This window comes from Nelusetta ayraudi, unplaced genomic scaffold (genome assembly GCF_046127955.1).
Source record: "Nelusetta ayraudi isolate G7.1 ecotype Tasmania unplaced genomic scaffold, CSIRO-AGI_Nayr_v1 ptg000052l, whole genome shotgun sequence".
Taxonomy (NCBI): Eukaryota; Metazoa; Chordata; class Actinopteri; order Tetraodontiformes; family Monacanthidae; genus Nelusetta; species Nelusetta ayraudi.
In genome coordinates this window covers 2552275-2574444 of record NW_027466102.1, presented here as the reverse complement: position 1 = coordinate 2574444, position 22170 = coordinate 2552275, and the positions used below count along the sequence as shown (strand labels likewise).

The 22170-nt window shown below is 46.0% G+C and overlaps 1 protein-coding gene across 2 annotated transcripts in view; it reads right to left on the bottom strand.

The window, feature by feature from the left end:
• Positions 1–22170, bottom strand: part of LOC142896230 (NACHT, LRR and PYD domains-containing protein 3-like) — a 135844-nt gene that overhangs the window by 47418 nt on the left and 66256 nt on the right. For both annotated transcript variants that reach the window (XM_076037779.1, XM_076037780.1), the window contains exons 10-13: positions 15229–15402; positions 14728–14901; positions 580–753; positions 60–233 (exon numbers count right to left, since the gene is read on the bottom strand). In XM_076037779.1, the coding sequence (XP_075893894.1) occupies positions 60–233; positions 580–753; positions 14728–14901; positions 15229–15402 (696 nt within the window). The remainder of the gene's footprint in view (positions 1–59; positions 234–579; positions 754–14727; positions 14902–15228; positions 15403–22170) is intronic.

Sequence of the window (22170 nt, the reverse complement as noted above, 5' to 3'; positions counted from 1 at the left end):
TGTGATGAACTGTGTTTGGTGCTGAAACCATCATCCACTGGTTCCAAACCAGTACTAACCTCACAGTCTCCAGTTTACAGTCTGGACTCTGCAGAAAACCACTCAGCACCTTCACTGATGAATCCTGCAGCTGGTTCACACTCAGGTCCAGGAGTCTCAGGTGGGAGGGGTTGGACTTCATAGCTGAGAGCAGCCAATCACAGCTGAGCTCTGACAAAATGCAGCTCTCCAACCTGAATAGAGAATAAATGATGGAGAGTTTATAATGATGGAGAGTTTTTCCAGGGTGTCATCACTCTGAACATCAAAGTGAAATGTCGACTTCAGAATCTGCAACAATAGAAAATGTCACCTTGAAATTAAATCCTCAGTCCAAAACTAATGTGTGTTGAAATGATGTTTGGTCACATGACCACTGATGACATGTTTGAAATTTCAAACATGAACAGAATGAAGTTTCCATCTTTCTAGATGTCCTTTTGATATGAATCAACCTTCAGTTCAATGTTTATTCAACATGTGTGATGAACTGTGTTTGGTGCTGAAACCATCATCCACTGGTTCCAAACCAGTACTGACCTCAGAGTCTCCAGTTTACAGTCTGGACTCTTCAGAAAACCACTCAGCTCCTTCACTGATGAATCATGCAGGTGGTTCCAACTCAGGTCCAGGTGTCTGAGGTGGGAGGTGTTGGACTTCAGAGCTGAGAGCAGCCAATCACCGCTGAGCTCTGACAAACTGCAGCTGCTCAACCTGAATAGAGAATAAATATTTGATTTCTTCCATGGTGTAAATGTCAGATTAAGAGTCATTTCTCCCTGTTGATGATCCAGATGTGCAGCTGTTCGGATCACTGAGTCATTCCCTAAAATGAGTCATTGTGCAAGTGTGTTGTCAACACAATAACAGCAGTGTGTCAGTCAGTGTGCAGCCAATCAGCAGTGAAGATGGAAAATAATCAGTGAGTCCTTTGTGTGCTTGTGGCTGTTTTCAGTCATCAGAGTCTTGTTACAAGTCAAACACATTCAAAGGACAAGATGAAGAAATACTGCTGCACTATTAATCTGCCTCTAATATTTCTTCACAGGATCTTCTGCTCAGTCATGTGACCTTCATCACCAATCAACAACTTCCATTGAGCTCCAAAGTGACTGGAGACATTTTCCACACTTTCTTCCACCATCCAAAGTCTTTTCTGGCTGCAGATTGTTGACATGAAAATATCAACAACATCCACTTTTTCTAGATGAGTCTTTAATATCTGCTTCAAAGTCTTCACACTGAGCAGCGTTACACACCAGTTGTCATCTGCTGACACACACTGTCCACCAGTAGAAAGCAGGAACTGACCTGAGAACTTCCAGTCTGCAGTTTGGACTCTGCAGTCCAGCACAGAGTAGCTTCACTCCAGGATCCTTCAGGGTGGTGCCACTCAGGTCCAGCAGTGTGAGGTGGGAGGGGCTGGACTTCAGAGCTGAAGACACCACTGCACAGTGAACCTCTGAGAGTTCAATGTAATATCTGCAATGTAAGAGAGCAGTGAAATAAGTTGTGGTCGACATGTGAGACCTTGCTGACTGTGAAAGTGATTCAAGACTCTTTAACATCTGATCAGCTGCTTCCATCATCATCATCATCATCATCATCATCATCATCATCATCATCATCATCACCACCACCACCACCACCATCAGCAGGTCCTCAGTGTCTCCACTGCAGTCTCTTCAACAAGGGAACTCAGTGCAGCTTCACACTCCAGTGTGTTCCAGCCACTGAGTGTCAACACGTCCTGATGTGACTGACAGTGTTGCTCTCATCTGCTGCTTCAACTCAACATGATGCTCAGTTGAGTGTAAAGTCACTGCAGCTTGGAGCTCCACTGGATCAGAGTTCCTTCACTGGCGTCTCTTTGGACTCCACTGCATCTTTGATCCAACTGCTCTTTTATTGTCTGCTGCCAAATGAAGGAAGGATGCGATGCGTTTGTGTGTTCAATGTGTTGATTGTGTTGATTGACTGTCTGCATGAATCCTTCACACTGATCAAAGCTCCTCATTCTGCCACTGTCACATCTTCATCTCCATCCTGGCCTACAGTGGAGCAGCTTCACTCCACTCACCATCCAACACAAAGCAGCTGATTTAGCCCTGTGTTGACAGCCTGCTGCTAAAAATCACCACTCAGTGTTTCCCTCATTGTTTTCTTGGAGACCTGCAGCCACAAGTGGACCTGCTGATGTTGATCCACCCTGTGACTGGAGGAGCTGCTGATATAGCAGGGTGGCTAACACCAAGAACACACACACACACACACACACACTCACACACTGATTACATACCCTCCTAAACGTAACACAGCCTTCCTGCAGTTCCTCACAGCTGGAATCAGTCTCAATCTTCCCTCCACTGATGTCTTGTACTTCTCCAGGTCCAACTCCTCCAGAATCTCCTCTGACATCTGCAGCATGTAGGCCAGAGCTGAACACTGGATGGCTGAGAGTTCCTTCTCTGATCTGTTCTCTGACTGCAGGAACTCTTGGACCTCCTGATGCACTGACTGGTCCTTCACCTCCAGCAGACAGTGGAAGATGTTGATGCTTCTGTCAGGAGAAAAATCACCAGTGTTCATCTCCTTCAGGTTGTTGATGACCTTCTGTAAGGTTCCTGGATGGTTGTCAGTGAGACCCAGCAGGCCCCCTAAGAGTCTCTGGTTGGATTCCAGACTGAGTCCATGGAGAAAGCGAGCAAACAAGTCCAGGTGACCGTTTGGACTCTTCAGGGATTTCTCCATCATCCTCTTCAAAAAGGTGTCCAAAGTTTGGTCACCTTCTTTTCTAAACAGGTTTGACAATTTAACTAATACCCCTGGTTTTACATCTTGGAGGAAATCTTGAACAACATTGTTGTTCTTGTTGGTGAAACAGTGGAAGATGTAGACTGCAGCCAGAAACTCCTGGACGCTCAGATGAACGAAGCAGTAGATGGTTTTGTGGAAGATCACACTCTCTCTTCTGAAGATCTCTGTACAAACTCCTGAGTACACAGAGGCGTCAGTCACACTGAGACCACACTTCTCCAGGTCTTCACTGTAGAACATGATGTTTCCACTCTCCAGATGTTCAAATGCCAGCTGGCCCAGCTTCAGAAGAAGATCCCTGTCAGCCTCCGTCAGCTCCTGTGGACCTCCTCCATACTTGTGCTGCTTCCTCTTGGTCTGGACCAGCAGGAAGTGTGAGTACATGTCAGTCAGGGTCTTGGGCAGCTCTCCTCTCTGCTCTGAGCTCAACATGCTCTCCAGAACTGTGGCAGTGATCCAGCAGAAGACCGGGATCTGACACATGATGTGGAGGCTCCTGGAGGCCTTGATGTGGGAGATGATCCTGCTGGACACATCTCCTCTATCTCTGAACCTCCTCCTGAAATACTCCTCCTTCTGGTCATCGGTGAAGCCTCGTACTTCTGTCAGCCTGTCCACACATGACGGAGGGATCTGATTGGCTGCTGCAGGTCTGGAAGTTATCCACAGCAGAGCCGAGGGAAGCAGATCTCCTCTGATCAGGTTTGTTAGCAGGACACTGACTGACTTCTTCTGAGTGACGTCAGTCACCACCTTGTTGTCCTCAAAGTCCAGAGCCAGTCTGCTTTCATCCAGGCCGTCCAAGATGAAGAGAAGTTTGCAGACATGCAGCTGCTCTGCTGTGAGCTTCTCTAACGTTGAATGGAAAACATGGAGCAGCTCCAGAAGACTGTAGTGCTGCTCTTTGACCAAGTTGAGCTCCCTGAATGAGAGAGGAAGCACCAGATGAAGGTCCTGGTTCTCCAGGCCTTGGGCCCAGTCCAGAGTGAACTTCTGCACTGAGAAGGTTTTTCCAACTCCAGCGACGCCATTGGTCAGCACCACTCTGACTGTGAGTCCCTGCTGCTCAGGTGAGGCTTCAAAGATCTGGCTGCACCTGATTGGATGGTCATGGAGGCTCTCCTTGGTCTCCTCGGTCTCCTCAGTTTCCTTGGTCTCCGTGGTCTTCTTGGTCTTCTTTGTCTCCAGCTGCCTGACTTCATGATGTCTGTTGACCTCCTCACTCAGTCCCTCAGTGATGTCGAGCTCAGTGTAGATGCTGTTGAGGAGGGTTTGAATTCCTGCTTCTTCACCTTCAGTCACACGTTCACATCTCCTCTCCAGACTGATCTTCTGCTGCTGTAGAAGCTCCTGCAGACCATCACCAACTGGAGCAGAGAAAAGGTCGGAGAAGATACAATGAAGTTGCTATGAGGCCAGAATTGTAATTTTAATTCAAGATTCTAATTGTGTCAATAAAGCTCCATGAGCGACTGTGTTTGCAGTCACTCTATAATCCCTCTGCAGTGACAGTCAGTGCGTTTACATGGCACTAGAGAAAATCAAATTATTGCCTTAGTCCGATTATGATTGGAGTTTGAGAACTCTGATTGGAATCGGAGAACTCCGATTGAGACCCCCAGATAATGCGATTGGAATTCAAATTTCTCTGCCATGTATACGCCTTAGTCGGACTATTAACTGGACAACGCGAGTGCGCACGAGCCACGCCTCCCTCTCGCGACTCATGACCGCACAACTACGTCGTCTAACAAAACAGACGGCGCGAAATAACCTGGCAAACGCAAATAAGAATGTTCACATTGGGAGAGAGGATGAGACCGGGGCGATGCTTTCTCTTCTAAAAGAGATGGACATATTAAAATAACGCGCAACGGAGAACTTTTTAAAAAGGGTAGCGCAGCAAATGCAGGGCTCCGGCTTTGCGCGCCCCTGAACAAATACGTATTCCTTCGTATTTATATTTCTACCTTTTCGTTCACATTTTTTGTAAGTTAGAAGAATTTTAACTTTGTAAATAAAAGCACACCACAGAGATGTTTTTCTGATTTGTTTTTATTTTGGTAATTTCGCTGTTATTCTGCTGGAAACGGCATGCAGCGGCACCAGCTTCCTCCACGGTCAGCACTTTAATGAGCGTGTGTATATCTGAAGACACCGTTCCTTTGCAAAACCTGTACACAAACTCTCCCACCAGTCTGCTCCGAACCCGAATCCAACAAGAACGAGAATTTCGGGTTCGGAGCGAAGGCACAAAGCGTAGCATCGAAGACATTGTGTTGTTGTAGCCCTCCAACAGCGTACAACGTTCTTGTCTGCCTTTTAAAATCACCATGAGCACAAGATATAGGGTACACCTTATCTGCAAAGCAAGTAACACGTACATTATGAACTAACGTTTCATATCATAATGATTTAATATGTCAACCGAAAGCAGCTGACCAGCTGAAAAGACTCACTCCACCCCCTAGTGTTGGGAGGAGGACACGTTCCCGTCAGTAATTCAAATTTCTCAGCTGCATGTATACGGGGGACAAGGCGAGAACTCTGATTGGACGAGAAAACCGAATTATTGCTTAGTCCGATTAAGCTCTGCATGTAAACGCAGTGAGTGAGATGATGTGCAGGTGGACACTATTATGTTCAACCAGGGTTCAGAGAAGACGCTGCACAATGTTATCTCGTTCTCACACTCCTTACTCTCCTCTCGAGCCACACACATCAACAGGCTTGATGAAACAATTCCCCAACTCTTAACCAGGCATTAGATAACGATAACAGCACCACTCCAACACGGTGGCCACCTGTAACGCTATAACATGGAACATTGCACATAACTGTACAGCGTTAGGTTTGCATTGTTTTCAGACACTCTTACTGTGAGACGTTCTGACAGGGTGGTTGGTAGTTTGAAGTCCTGCTCCACCCTGAGACACAGCAGAGGACGACAGCTGCTGCTGCTGCTCCTGCTGCTGCTGCTGCTCCTCACCACCAGGACTCCCCTCCGTCTTCCTGTGGAGACACTTTGGCTTTGACTGATTGGATCAGTTGTTGATGTCCATCACTTGTCGCCTGTTTTTCTGACACCATCATTAGTTGGATGGAATCATTGTCTCCATCAACACTAACTGACAGCCTGCTGGCCTCCTAGTCGGCTCTTCACAAATCACTTCTTGTCTTTTGCTCTGTTTTCTAAATTCAATCCCTTCATGCAGCTTCACAATCAAACAATTTGAGCCACAAAGAATAAAGTGCAACCATTAATGACTATATTTTCAACCACGACGTTGCGCCTATAATCAATTTGTAGCTGTTTCATAGGCCAGTCTTGTCACATCATCTAATATATTATTAGCTGACATATTCATCTATCAAATGTATATTTTCTATCTGGTGTGGTTGACACCTGGTGGGCTCTGGTTGAGCAGTGGCTCTGTGGAAGTGGTCCTTTGTTTCTCAGCAGACAGAGACAGTGGAGTCACATTGCACTGAACTTTGGATTGAAATTCATCTCAGTGGAGTTGAGCTGCACTTTATGACAGAGCATCAAACATTCCTGCCACTGCATAAAGTTCGGTCTCATTTCCTGTGCAACATGATGAATGTGACCACAACATCTGACACCTTTTCACCTTCCGAGGAATTTATCACTGTCAAATTAAACTAGAATTAGACTGAGAAACAAGGACATTAGTGTTCTTACTGTGATCCAGAGGCTCCAGGTTTATTACTGAAGTTTCGAGGTTGTTCCATGGACCAGTCACTCTTCAGAGACAGCCCACTGGAGCCTGGAGACTTTGCTCTGTCCTCCTCTTCCTCCACTGGAAGACTCATCTTGAGTCCTGGAGTCAGTCTGAGGTGAAACATCAAGTGTGACAGTGAGCTGAGAACCCAGTGAGTTCCACTTCAGACAGAGAGAACAGAAAGAAACACTGAGTTCCCAGTGGGATCCAGCAGACACACGAATCAGATCACATTTCATGTGTTCTTCACTCAGTGACGACTCACCTGCTGTTGCTGCTGCTACTTTTGCTGCTGCTACTGTTGCTGCTGCTGCTGCTACTGTGATGCCTCAAAATGGAGCCTGACAATAAACAAGTTGGACTTCTCTTCCTACTTGTGCCACTCCTCATTTTATGAAAACAAAGGTCAAAGTCCACAGCAAAACTGGTTCTCAATGGTTCAACTATCAACACTCATAAACAACAAACAGGTTTCTAGTCGGTAATCACCCGTGATCTAGCCAGGTATCGCGTGAAGTCAGCACCTGCAGCAGACGCCATTGCTTTTTTTTTTTTTTTTTTCCCTTGTCCGGTCTGGCCATAATGACAAGCAGAAGTGTCTCTGAATGTCTATGATGGCTGACAGATTTTATTCTCAGAGGTAGATCTTGAGAGTGTGAGCCACGTGGGTGGTTTCAGGAGCTACCTCTTCAGTGGTTTTATTATAATATTCTTGGTGACATTCTGGCCATGACCGGACTGAGGGGAATAGATAGGGGGGTGAGTAGAGAGGGGAAATGAGTGTGGGGGGGATGATGAGATGATGAGAGGGATAGAGAGAGAGGAGTAGAGGAGGCAACTGGCAACAATATACAATTGTGTTAAAAGAGAACAAAACAGATCGTAAATATGCATAGCTAATTGTCAGATAGTGCATATATACCCATACAAACATACATGCGAGTTCATACAGTGATGTTAATAATAATAGCGATGATAATAATAGCAACGTTAATAGTAATAATAATAATAATTGTAATAATAATAATAATAATGATGATAGCAATAATAACAATGAAAATAATCTACTCATGGATAAATAAGACAATAAGCTATGCAATAGTGTACAACAGTGTACCCGTGCTTGTGTATATTTGTGTGTGTGTGTGCGGGTGTGCATGTTTGCATGTGTGTATACGTGTGTGTGGATGTGGTGGTGTGTGTACCTGAATGTGGGGGTGGGTGTGTTTAAGTACGTCACTGGAAGTAGGCTGCCAATTAGTGCGGTCTCCAAGGCCGCAACCGCCCCACGCCAGCGACGAGCCAGGGGGGGGGCCCCGGACACGGCATACCCGCCGCAAAGCCGGCCAGGAAGAGGCCCGGAGCAGCAGGCCCCCGGACGGGGGCCCCCCAGGGCAAGCGAGACCAGACTCATCCCCATGACAGGACCCAGCCCCTTCACCCACCGGGAGGATCGGTACCCAAGGCAGGCCCGGGCACCCAGAGGCCCCCTCCCTACGGACCCAGTATGGCGCATCAACCGGCCCCCTTTCCCCCCCCACATGCTCATGCTAAGTGCGAACAGATGCTTCGAGATCCGTTCTCGTGATCCAATCCCCCAAAACAGTTACAAGTGACCAAGTGCAAACAGGGTCATAGAGACAAACAACCTTTCACACTCACATGCACACCTACGGACAATTTAGAATGTTCAATTGACCTCACATGCATGTTTTTGGAGTGTGGGAGGAAGCCAGAGAACCCGGAGAGAACCCACGCAGACACAGGGAGAACATGCAAATTCCACACAGAAAGGTCCCAAGTCCCGGCCCCGGAATCGAACCCACGACCTTCTTGCTGTGAGGAGGCAGCAGCGCTAACCACTGCGCCACCGACTATTTTATTACTTAGTTGAAAATGCCATTTTATTTCATTTAACAAAGCATATCATTATTTCATCATGCATTTAATTGTTTTGTGGTCCTGTGTTTTAGTGCTTCATAATTTTATTCTGTTGTCAAATTTGCCCATCAAAGTCAGATTCGTAATCCTGTACATCAGTTCAGTCTTGCAGTGACCTGTTACAATGGGAGAAAAAATGTATACATAATACGTACGTCTGTGTGCCCGATATTTTAGCTAACACTAAACTTTCTGCACAACTGTCTGCATTGTGTTCAAGCTTAAATGAGTTAAATATGTTTGCATACCCAATTTTAAGTTAAATTACACAAAAAAAATGTGTACATTTATTTTTGGAATGTTTTTCTTTTTACAGCTTTCCTTTTGGGGACAGAAAAAGGTTGCACAAATGGGTGGAAAATGTGAGAAGAAAAAACTGTACACCCAATGACAACTCCAGGCTCTGTGCTCTTCACTTTGAGGAGAAATCTTTCATTTTGCGTGGTGAGAGAAAGTGCCTAACTTCAACAGCTGTCCCATGGAAGCAGATAGTTACCATAATCCAAATTAAAATGCAATCGCAGAAATGCTTTTTCATTTTAAGGACGAAGCTGCATTATTTGACTCATAATTAAAATGGTTAATAAGTCATTCATTCTTGTACTTAATTCAAATGAAAAAGGAAAACACATTTGAGATTTAATTTTCAAAACATGCACCAGCAAAGAGTTACCAAAATTCAATATGAAATGTAAAATTCAAAAATGAAAAAGCAATAGCAGAATGCTTTTTCATTTTAAGAACGAAGCTGCATTATTTGACTCATAATTAAAATCATTAATAAATATTCCTATATGCATTTTCATTTTCTTATTCATGTTGCACCTTTTATGACACAATCAAAAAGAAAACTGAGGGCATTGCTTTTTCATTTTCGTGGTCCTGCCCTGCACAAGAGTTACCACAACTCCAAAACGAAATCGCAATCTCAAAGTAAGCGCGCGGCGCAGGAAAGTGACGTCAGCAGCTCTTCACCTCCGCTGTGGGTATGGCGGTATGACGCCAAGTGTCATTTGCCTCCTGTTATGTGTAAATTCTAATGTTTGTGAATTTAATAAATGTATATATATATATATTCTATATTTAAAAAAAAAATTAAAAAAAATGGTATTGCCGGTAAACGAGATTTAAATCGCCGAAAAACGTGGACCACTGACGGATCTCGTTGGTCGGACAGATTTGAGCATGGCGCACATTGACACAATTGTTCAAACCCTGCTGGATTTAACTTCCCAGGTGGAGTTGAATAGTGAATCGGAATCTGACGCTCGGGACCGAGTTGAGCAGGTATTCTGCCGTCCCAGATACGGATGCAAACAAGGTTGCCCTATAGCCAACCTGTTGTCAGTTATGGAACACCTTGATGCACCAGCACAACATCAAAGCTAAAGCTATTTGTTACATGGGTGGAGTAACAGCTGTTCGGCGTCGGCCACCAGTCCATCCGACGAAGGATGCGAAGCAACAGATCAATCCGTTGACTGGTGGCAGATGCTGGTGCGAGATCCGTCAGTGGTCCACGTTTTTCAGCGATTTAAATCTCGATTACCGGCAACTTCAATGACGTGAATAAAGTAACGATGGCGAAGTGGTGTCGCTATACCTTTTTTTTCTTTTCTTTTTAAATAAAAAAATATATATATATCTTTATTAAGTTCACAAACATTAGAATTTACACATAACAGGAGGCAAATGACACTTGGCGTCATACCGCCATACCCACAGCGGAGGTGAAGAGCTGCTGACGTCACTTTCATGCACCGCGCGCTTACTTTGAGATTGCGATTTCGTTTTGGAGTTGTGGTAACTCTTGTGCAGGGCAGGACCACGAAAATTAAAAAGCAACGCCCTCAATTTTCTTTTTGATTGTGTCATAAAAGGTGCGACACGAATAAGAAAATGAAAATGCATACAGGAATATTTATTAACCATTTTAATTATGAGTCAAATAATGCAGCTCCATTCTTAAAATGAAAAAGCATTTCTGCTATTGCATTTTAATTTGGATTATGGTAACTTTCTGCTTCCATAAACTGGAGGTGGTCTCAGACTGCGTGTTGGCCGTCTGCAGACTAGTGATGTCGTGGCGCCCTCTGCTGGACCAGTGTCAGCACTGCTGCTCCAGCCTGGTCCAGCAGGGGATGCGTGTGATCGCGAAAATGGAACCGAGGAGAAGAACTGCAAACAGGAATCAGTGGTGAAGTTGTGTTAAAAAAAAATTAAATAAAATGAGTGTTTTGTGGAATTTGCTGATCCATAAAATATAGAAAGTAACCCAGTTGGGGACGATTGATAGAGATACATTATTTCTACTGAAAGCCATGAGCCACCTGTTGTGTACAGGTGACTCACTCACTGTTGTGTACAGGTGACTGACTGTTGTGTACAGGTGACTCACTGTTGTGTACAGGTGGCTCACTGTTTTGTACAGGTGACTGACTGTTTTGTACAGGTGACTGACTCACTGTTGTGTACAGGTGACTGACTGTTTTGTACAGGTGACTGACTCACTGTTGTGTACAGGTGACTCACATGCAAAGGTGAGTGATTTAATTCTTAGAAGTTTGCCCTGGTGCCTCAGCTCAGTGTGTGTGTGTGTGTGTGCACTGTGTGTTGTTGCATGTTGCCTGGTTGTTTTTTCTTCTTTGGACGTCTTTGTTCTGCTAGAACAGGGGAGGGCAAACTGTGACTGGTGGGCCACACTGGGTTCTAAAGGTTTGACAGAGGGGCCGCAGCAGGAGAAGATGGATGGAGTGTTTTGGTGACGCCCCTCATAGGAGGAAAAATATATATCATGACATCATAGGATATGTAACAACGTATGCTTTCATGTCTGTTGAAAATAAAAATATCCATCTTTGAAAGCTCACAGTAATTGGCTCTTTATTGAAACAACTCTTAAAACACTGAAAAATAGTTGAAATACAGTTGAAATTATTACTTTTAACATCATTTCTTTTAAGTTTGGCGGGCCAGATTAAAAAGCGGAACGGGCCGCACATGGCCCCCAGGCCATAGTTTGCCCATGCCTGTACTAGAACATTAATTTGTCACTGGTCAATGGGACTGGAGATGGAAAGCCGTCATAAGGTTATCATTGATTGTATTGACAGACAAAGGTTCATTAATAGGAATTGTTGAATTGAAAAGAAATAATGACTCAGAATTTGTGCTGAAATCCAATAGAAGTTGAGGAAGAGCTTCAGTCACTCTTTGTGGCCACACTGCTGATTTTCTGAGCAGCAACTGGACTCACTGGAAGTCACAACTCTCAGTGTGGTCAGTGAGACGTGATGTTCTGAAGGACTGTTGGACTTCAATCATCTCAACAGGAGAACAATGGGACTATTTCTGCATTTGAAATGTCAGTGGTCTTCTTCTCCTTGACGTTGTCCCAGATCATCCAGGATCCGTCTCTCTGGCTGAACATCTTCAATGATGATGACCAGTGATGTGGTCCTGCCATCTTCTACACTCTGCATCACGAGTTCAGCTTCAGTCATGTGGACAAATATTTGGCGTAGTGATGGTGTGAACGTGGCTTTAATCCAGCAGGGCAGGATGCAGGATCCACCACTAGATGGAGCTCTCCTCTCCACTCTCCCTCAGCTCCATGGTCCAGTCAGACCTGCTGCTGCTGCTGCTGCTGCTGCTGCTGCTGCTGCTGCTGCATCATCAGGACCAGCTGATCCTCCCCCATCACCTCCTCCACCTGCAGAGAGAAGAAGAGACGGCAGGAGTCACCACTCACAGTCCTTGAACGCATCGTCCCAGAGACCTTGACTGTTGACAGACTCTCAGTCACATGTTGACAGTGTGAAAGATGGAGGTCATGTGACCACAGAGCGTTTGACTGATAGTGAGGCGTGGTGAAGATGAAGTGATCAGTCATTGAGTGGTGAAGTGAGAGAAGAAGCAGTTGGATGGAGGGACAGTTTGATGAATGAGGAGCAGCTGGACGTCAACACCAGACCACAACAAAGTCATGTGACTGGCTGATGGCACCATCCTCCTCTCACACTGGTGCTGTGTCTCAATTCAGGTTCTGCACCCTTGAGACCGAGTGTCCTCCGTCTGAAGGAAGCGTTCTTAGACTTCCCAGCCTAGAAGGACGGACCAAACCCCGCCTCCCCGGTAACCACTCGGGACGGTCTAGCCTTCGGCGTATTTCCTCGTTTCGTCACCGCCGTTCCCTCCGGCTGGCCAACCCCGGAAGTGACGTTTTTATAGTATCAAGCTAACCATTGGTTCGCCATCTAACGATGCCGTTGGATGATCAAATAAATAAAATCCTACGTTAAAAACTGGATACTTTATGTGAAACTTCAATATTTAGATTTATATGTCGCGTCTTAACCAGTATATGCCGCTAATTTCAGCTGACTTCCCAGGATCCCACGATGCTTTGCAGCAGCACGCAAAGCATCATGGGATACCCAAGTGCGAGAAGGATAGTGCGGTGTATCCTTGGAATCGGCTAAAACTAGTGCGTATTTCCGAGGGCGCATTTTCAGCGTCCTAAGTCCTTAATTGGGACAAGCCTTCGCGCAGTGCTATGACGCAACTTCCTTCCAAAATGCACACTTCAAGGACGCAGCACCTGAATTGAGACACAGCATGGGACTGGGAAACATCATCAACCATCATGCACTGCTTCCAAACCAGTACTGACCTCACTCTCTTCAGTTTATAGTCTCTGCTGGCCACCAGAGCATCCAGCTGCTGCCCTGTTGAATCCTGCACGTTGTTTCCACCCAGGTGCAGGAGTCTGAGGTGGGAGGGGTTGGACTTCAGAGCTGAGAGCAGCCAATCACAGCTGAGCTCTGACAACCCGCAGCCCCACAACCTGAATAAAGAAGAAATGATGGAGAGTTTTCCCAGGGTGTCATCACTCTAAAAATCAAAGTACAGTCTCAGTTTAAGAATATATGGGAGAGAGAGGGCGAGCGAATGAGCACTGCTATCTAAAATCTGACCACTAGATGGCAGAATTTTATAGAATGTACCTTTAAACCCAGCTTCAGACAATTCAAACACAATCAGTGTCTGCAAATTGAATTCCCAACAGCAGTGAAGTGAAAATCATGACAACAACAACAAGAGTGGTACAAGTTGTAGAGTGAAGAGGGTGAACTGACCTCAGAGTCTCCAGTTCACAATCTGGACTCTGCAGAAAACCACTCAGCACCTTCACTGATGAATCCTGCAGCTGGTTGTGATTCAGGCTCAGCTCTCTGAGGTGGGAGGGGTTGGACTTCAGAGCTGAGAGCAGCCAATCACAGCTGAGCTCTGACAACCTGCAACCCCACAACCTGAATTAAGAAGAAATGATGGAGAGTGAAAATCACAGGTGTGTGTGTGTGTGTGTGTGTGTGTGTGTGAGAGAGATTTAAAACATTTCTAATGGAAACAGAGGGGCAGATCCTCAAAGAAGGTGCGCAGTGGTAAACTGCAGTGAGATTGTGGCTGCAATCTGCGCCACAGATGCGGGGATCCACAAAGGTTTTTGTGCTATGACATGCAGGCGCAAACACGCCCACAAATGCGGCACCTGAGAGCAGTTTGGGCCAGAGGTTGTTGGTGAGTGTGTGTGTTTGACAGTGGAACTCTGCCAGCATGAAGGCACTGCTGTGATCCTGGCAGTACGATGCCTCCTCCTCTACCAGACTGCTGCCATCATGGAGAGAAAGTCCAGACGCGTCAGTCACCAACACCTGAGGACCAGCTGTATTTTCTATATCTAAGATATTGCCATATATACTGCAGTCTATGTCTATCTATGTATAATATTTCTGGATATATTTCAGGCTTCAGAGAGGAAAGTTTCACTCAGAAGCCAGAAACACTTTGACAGACAGAAGCTGCTCCTGGTTCTGGTTGTGGTTCTGGCTGGCGCTGTTTGAATGAGGCATATTTGCATAGAAGGCGGCGTGTCCTTTTGCCCCTAATGACTCATTTAAATACATTCCAATGAGTCCGCCGTAGTCCTGCCACTGCTGCGCCTCCGCGCATTTTCACGTTTGCGTCCCCTCTGTGGATCAGAACCACCGTTTTTGGCGCCATTTACACGCAGTTTCTGCCGCAAAAGCCACGCAAAATGCTTTGGGGCTCTGGCCCACAGTGTCTGTAAATTGTTATTGTCATAACAATAACTGCAGCAGTTGTAGAGTGAAGAGGGTGAACTGACCCCAGAACCTCCAGTTTACAGTCTGGACTCAGCAGGAAACCACTCAGCTCCTTCACTGATGAATCCTGCAGCTGGTTCTGACCCAGGTCCAGGTGTCTGAGGTGGGAGGGGTTGGACTTCAGAGCTGAGAGCAGCCAATCACAGCTGAGCTCTGACAAACTGCAGTTCCTCAACCTGAATGCAGAAGAAATGATGGAGAGTTAATAATGATGGAGAGTTTTTCCAGGGTGTCATCACTCTGAACATCAAAGTGAAATGTGGACTTCAGAATCTGCAATAAAAGAAAAAAATATGGGAGAGAGAGGGCGAGCGAATGAGCGCTGCAATGTAAAGTCTGACCACTAGATGGCAGGATTTACACACTGCACCTTTAAACCCAGTTTCACTCATTTCAAACACAAACCAGTGACTGCAAATTGAATTCCCAACAGCAGTGAAGTGAAAATCATGACAACAACAACAAGAGTGATACAAGTTGTAGAGTGAAGAGGGTGAACTGACCTCAGAGTCTCCAGTTTACAGTCTGGACTCTGCAGGAAACCACTCAGCTCCTTCACTCCTGAATACTGCAGCTGGTTCTCACTCAGGATCAGGTCTCTGAGGTGGGAGGGGTTGGACTTCAGAGCTGAGAGCAGCCAATGACAGCTGAGCTCTGACAAACTGCAGTTCCTCAACCTGAATAAAGAAGAAATGATGGAGAGTGAAAATCACAGGTGTGTGTGTGTGTGTGTGTGTGTGTGTGTGTGTGTGTGTGTGTGTGTGATTTAAAACATTTCTAAGTTAGAAATGAACTCAAAGAAAAACACTACAGTGAGACAGAAGCTGCTGACGTCCTTCACAGTGACGGTGAAGGATGTCCAGTCCAAACTGGTCACACTGAGCAGCTCCAAACATCACAACAACTACACAAGATGTTGTGTGTCTGATGTCCATCTGCTGACACACAGTCAGTGCGTTTACATGGCACTAGAGAAATTTGAATTATTGCCTTACTCCAAATATGATCGGAGAACTCACGTGCATGTAAACACCTTAGTCCGATTATGATCGGAGTTTGAGAACTCCGATTGGAATCGGAGAACTCCAATTGAGACCCCCAGATAATGCGATTGGAATTCGAATTTCTCTGCCATGTATACGCCTTAGTCGTACTATTAACTGGACAGCACGAGTGCGCACGCGCCACGCGCCACGCGCCACGCCTCCCTCTCGCCACTCATGACCACACAACTACATCGTCTAACAAAACAGACGGCGCGAAATAACCTGGCAAACGTGAATAAGAATGTTGACATTTGGAGAGAGGATGAGACCGGGGCGATGCTTTCTCTTCTAAAAGAGATGGACAAATTAAAATAACGCGCAACGGAGACCTTTTTAAAAAGGTAACGCAGCAAATGCAGGGCTCCGACTTTGCGCAGCCCTGAACAAATACGTATTCTTTCGTATTTATATTTCTACCTTTTTGTTCACATTTTTTGTGAGTTAGAAGAATTTTAACTTTGTAAATAAAAGCACACCAAAGAGATGTTTTTCTGATTTGTTTTTATTTTGGTAATTTCGCTGTTATTCTGCTGGAAAAGCCGTGCAGTGGCACCAGCTTCCTCCACGGTCGGCACTTTAATGAGCGTGTGTATAACTGAAGACACCGTTCCTTTGCAAAACCTGTACACAAACTCTCCCACCAGTCTGCTCCGAACCCGAATCCAACAAGAACCAGAGTTTCGGGTCTGTAGCGACGGCACAAAGCGTAGCATCGAAGACACGAGTGTGTTGTTGTAGCCCTCCAACAGCAAACATCGTTCTTGTCTGCCTTTTAAAATCACCATGAGCACAAGAAATAGGGTACAGCTTATCTGCAAAGTAAGTAACACGTACATTATGAACTATCGTTCCATATCATAATGATTTAATATGTCAACCGAAAGCAGCTGACCAGCTGAAAAGACTCACTCCACCCCCTAGTGTTGGGAGGAGGACACGTTCCCGTCAATAATTCCAATTTCTCAGCTGCAGGTATACGGGGGCAAGGTGAGAACTCCGATTGGACGAGAAAACCGAATTATTGTTTAGTCCCATTAAGCTCTTCATGTAAACACACTGACTGTCCACCAGTAGAGGGCAGCAACTGACCAGAGAACTTCCAGTCTGCAGTTTGGACTCTGCAGTCCAGCACAGAGCAGCTTCACTCCAGGATCCTCCAGGCGGTTCTGATCCAGGTCCAGCAGTGTGAGGTGGGAGGGGCTGGACTTCAGGGCTGAAGACACCACTGCACAGTGAAGCTCTGAGAGTCCACTGACAGACAGTCTGCAGTGAAGGAGACAGCAGTGAGAAGATCATCACCATGTGAGAGCGTGACAGTGACTGAAGGATCATCAACAGCTGATCAGCTGCTTCCATCATCACAAAGGACAAATGAAGTGCAGCTTCACACACCAGTGAGTCAACACTGACACTGTTGCTCTGATCTGCTGCTTCAGCTCCACATGATGCTCACTGGTGTGTCCAGTCACAGCAGCTTGGAGCTCCACTGGATCAGAGCTCCAAGCTGCTGTGTGTTGGACATGTTGATCATGTTGGTGGCTTCATTCCTTCCTGCTGCTTCTTCTCATCCTCTAGTCCCTCTCATTCACTCAAGCTCCTGCCTGAACTTAGTGGAGCAACTTCACTCCATTCATGGTCCACAACCCTGTCAACATGTCCAGACTGCAGCATCATTAGCCCTGTGTTTACAGCCTGCTGCTGCTGACAGTGACTGACAGTGTTGAAAGGAGACCAAAACAAGGTGTTCTCAGAGGTTGGAGCCAACCTCTGGCTGGGGGTGTGGCAACTGACATGGGAGAGCTATTAGTGCTCTTTGTGACATCACAAGAAGGGAGTGTTTTTAATGACACACTTGGTGAAAAGTGGAGCAGCAGCAGAAGTCAAGGACAAACTTTTCACACTCACAGTCTAAACTCATTCCATCAATGTAATAATCAGTCAATTAAAGATCAATAATGAAGGTAAACGACTTTCTTTGCAGGTGGATCTTGAAACAAGTGTCTGCTGCTTTCAAGCTCCGTCTCTGCAGAATCAATCAGTGAGGAACCAGAAGGAACCCAGACCATCAGAGTCAGGACAGCGTTGAGAAGCTGCAGCTGTGTTCACTCACTATTGATTGATTGATTGATTGATTGACAGAAACATCTGGACTTACTTTGCCTTCCTGCAGTTCCTCACAGCTGGAATCAGTCTCAATCTTCCCTCATCTGATGTCTTGTACTTGTTGAGGTCCAACTCCTCCAGAACCTCCTCTGACATCTGCAGCACGTAGGCCAGAGCTGAACACTGGATGGCTGAGAGTTCCTTCTCTGATCTGTTCTCTGACTGCAGGAACTCTTGGACCTCCTGATGCACTGACTGGTCCTTCACCTCCAGCAGACAGTGGAAGATGTTGATGCTTCTGTCAGGAGAGATTCTACCAGTGTTCATCTCCTTCAGGTTGTTGATGACCTTCTTTATGGTTCCTGGATGGTTGTCAGTGAGACCCAGCAGGCCTCCTAAGAGTCTCTGGTTGGATTCCAGACTGAGTCCATGGAGAAAGCGAACAAACAAGTCCAGGTGACCGTTTGGACTCTGCAGGGATTTCTCCATCATCCTCTTCAGAAAGGTGTCCAAGGTTTGGTCACCTTCTTTTCTAAACAGGTTTGACAGTTTATCTAATAGGCCTGGTTTTACATCTTTGACAAAATCTTGAACAACCTGGTTGTCCTTGTTGGTGTGACAGTGGAAGATGTAGACTGCAGCCAGAAACTCCTGGACGCTCAGATGAACGAAGCAGTAGACGGTTTTGTGGAAGATCACACGCTCTCTACTGAAGATCTCTGTACAAACTTCTGAGTCCACAGAGGCGTCAGTCACACTGAGACCACACTTCTCCAGGTCTTCACTGTAGAACATGATGTTTCCACTCTCCAGATGTTCAAATGCCAGCTGGCCCAGCTTCAGAAGAAGATCCCTGTCAGCCTCCGTCAGCTCCTGTGGACCTCCTCCATACTTGTGCTGCTTCCTCTTGGTCTGGACCAGCAGGAAGTGTGAGTACATGTCAGTCAGGGTCTTGGGCAGCTCTCCTCTCTGCTCTGAGCTCAACATGCTCTCCAGAACTGTGGCAGTGATCCAGCAGAAGACCGGGATCTGACACATGATGTGGAGGCTCCTGGAGGCCTTGATGTGGGAGATGATCCTGCTGGACACATCTCCTCTATCTCTGAACCTCCTCCTGAAATACTCCTCCTTCTGGTCATCGGTGAAGCCTCGTACTTCTGTCAGCCTGTCCACACATGACGGAGGGATCTGATTGGCTGCTGCAGGTCTGGAAGTTATCCACAGCAGAGCCGAGGGAAGCAGATCTCCTCTGATCAGGTTTGTTAGCAGGACACTGACTGACTTCTTCTGAGTGACGTCAGTCACCACCTGGTTGTCCTCAAAGTCCAGAGCCAGTCTGCTTTCATCCAGGCCGTCCAAGATGAAGAGAAGTTTGCAGACATGCAGCTGCTCTGCTGTGAGCTTCTCTAACGTTGGATGGAAAACATGGAGCAGCTCCAGAAGACTGTAGTGCTGCTCTTTGACCAAGTTGAGGTCCCTGAATGAGAGAGGAAGCACCAGATGAAGGTCCTGGTTCTCCAGGCCTTGGGCCCAGTCCAGAGTGAACTTCTGCACTGAGAAGGTTTTTCCAACCCCAGCGACGCCGTTGGTCAGCACCACTCTGACTCTGAGTCCCTGCTGCTCAGGTGAGGCTTCAAAGATCTGGCTGCACCTGATTGGACGGTCCTGGAGGCTCTCCTTGGTCTTCTTGGTCTTCTTGGTCTCCAGCTGCCTGACCTCATGCTGTCTGTTGACCTCCTCACTCAGTCCCTCAGTGATGTAGAGCTCAGTGTAGATGCTGTTGAGGAGGGTTTGACTTCCTGCTTCTTCACCTTCAGTCACACGTTCACATCTCCTCTCCAGACTGATCTTCTGCTGCTGTAGAAGCTCCTGCAGACCATCATCAGCCTCTGGAGCAGAGAAAAGGTTGGAGAAGAAAACATCAGTGTGACAGTGTGAGCATCATTTTCTCTCCACAACCTGAAGCTGCTTTAATGAAGCTGCTGCTGCTGCTGTGTGACTGTTTGCTTAAAATAAGTCATTCATTCTGAACAGATGTGAACTGAAGCAGCAGCATCAGGAAGAAGACTGCAGAGGACGTCAGTCCAAGTTTTCTTACTGTGTCTCAGAAGGTCCAGGTTCATTACTGGAGAGTGGAGGAGGATCTTTGGAGTGGTCACTCTTCAGAGACACCATGCTGGGCCCTGGAGACTCTGACCTCTGTCTACGTCCCTGAACTCTGCAACACAAACATGTCTTGAGTCAAAAACATCAATCTTTCATCAATTGTCTGCTGATAAACATTAAAGACAAACTGCTGCTCAGATTGAGGAGCTGCAGCAGCAACAGTGATGCTGCTCTTTATCTCTAGATGGTCTTCAGGAAAAGTGAAGAACTGAGAAGGTGAAGAGTCAGGACGGTCGGGTTGCTGACCAGTCAACCAGTAAATCAGTTGACCAGTCAACCAGTCGACCAGTCAAACCAGTCAGAGGTCACTGGGTCAATGCCACCATGAAGGTGGTTTTCTGGACCAGTCTGGCAGGAAGATCAGAATCCCTTGACAGTCAATCAAGTGTCAATAACTGATGACTATTGACTAAATGATCCGATTAGAGTCAATATGAAACTGACTTTATTCTTCCAATCTTCATGAGATCAAACTGCTAGTTCACCCCATTATTATTCAGAATGCTATAGTCATAATAGTAATAGATTAGTAATAATCTACCATTCCTCCTCCTCCTTCCGTCACCTCCTGCTGCTACACCTAAGACTCGCATTATAAACTGAGAGAAAAGAAAAATTACAATACTGAAAGCAATGTTTTCTGATCTGCGTCACAGTTTTCAGTCAGTGATGGTGTCTGTGCCCAGAGTGTTCTTACTGTGTCTCAGGAGGTCCAGGTTCATGACTGAAGACTGGAGGGAGACTTTTGGAGTGGTCACTCTTCAGAGACACCATGCTGGGCCCTGGAGACTCTGCTCTGACTTCTTCTCCATCCATCTCCTGAACTGGAGTCAGTCTGAGGTGAAACACAACAGTTCTACTGTGAGCTCAGAACACAGTGCAGAACTTCATTGCAGTAGGAGAGTGCAGGACAGGAGTCAGCAGACACTGGAGTTCTGCTCCTCTGACCACACCAGGCATTATGATCACCACTGGACACAATGACAACAACACACTGAGCTGCTTTACTCTGAACTAGACTTCAGATGAAGATGTTGTCACTGGATGGTTCCACTAGAGGGCAGTAGTGCAACACCCCAGGAGACTCCTCACTCAAGTTCAGAACATTCTGATGGAGCCATTCAAAATAAAGTACCTCAAAAGTTTTTGTTTTTTACTATTTCATTATATACCTAACTTCATATTAATATTTTGTGGTAATTCCTAGTTGTCACTTGATGGTTCACCTTCAGGGTGGTAGGGCTCAGAAGTCTGGTTCTGTTCACTATCATCAGACTTAAAGTCTATTATTGATGGCACTTTATCGCTGAGTGAATGAGAGAGAACATGGAGCGAAGCCAGCAGACACATGGACAACATGCAAACCCCACACAGAAAGGTCCCAGGTGCAGAATCGAACCCACAACCTTCTTGCTGTGAGGCAACGATGCTAACCACTGCACCATGATAATGTGATTATTCCTATTACTGTTGTTATCATCATCATTATTTAGTACTGTCATTGTTTTATTAACAGAACTTGTGTTGAGGAGTCCAGAACTTCCTTTTACCTCGATGGCGATGTTTGCAACACCTCTCTCTCACTCTCTTTCTCTCTCTCTCTCTCACACACACACACACACACACACACACACACACACTATCTCTCTCCCTCCCGAAGACTCTTATCTGTACTTTCCACTTTTTAAACTTTGTACTCTTGTAAAAACGTACATTTAACTCGTCACTTGCTACTTTTTTTTTATTATTATTATTTATTATTTTTCCTTGACACTTTAATTCCTCTTAGTTCACAATCACGTTGCCACAGCCACATTTCCCCGTAGTCTTTTCCCGGAGCGAATGTCTGTCGAATATCCAACTTCAAACTCATTTCACCGCGGTGCCTTGTCATGTGTCACGTGACAAATAAAATCTTTGATTGTTAGCGGCTTAACGGGCCACGTTGGGCCGCTGGGAAAGGAGATAATGGCAAAGAACAACTCACCCGACCGCTTCACTTCTGCTTCTGCTCAGACTGCGTCAACACAAAGTGGAGTCGGACTGTTTACAACTTTTACTTTCGGTTTCTCTTCCTGCTTCTTGATGGCTGCTCCTCGCACTGGAGGAGGAAGGTTTACAAGGAAAGAC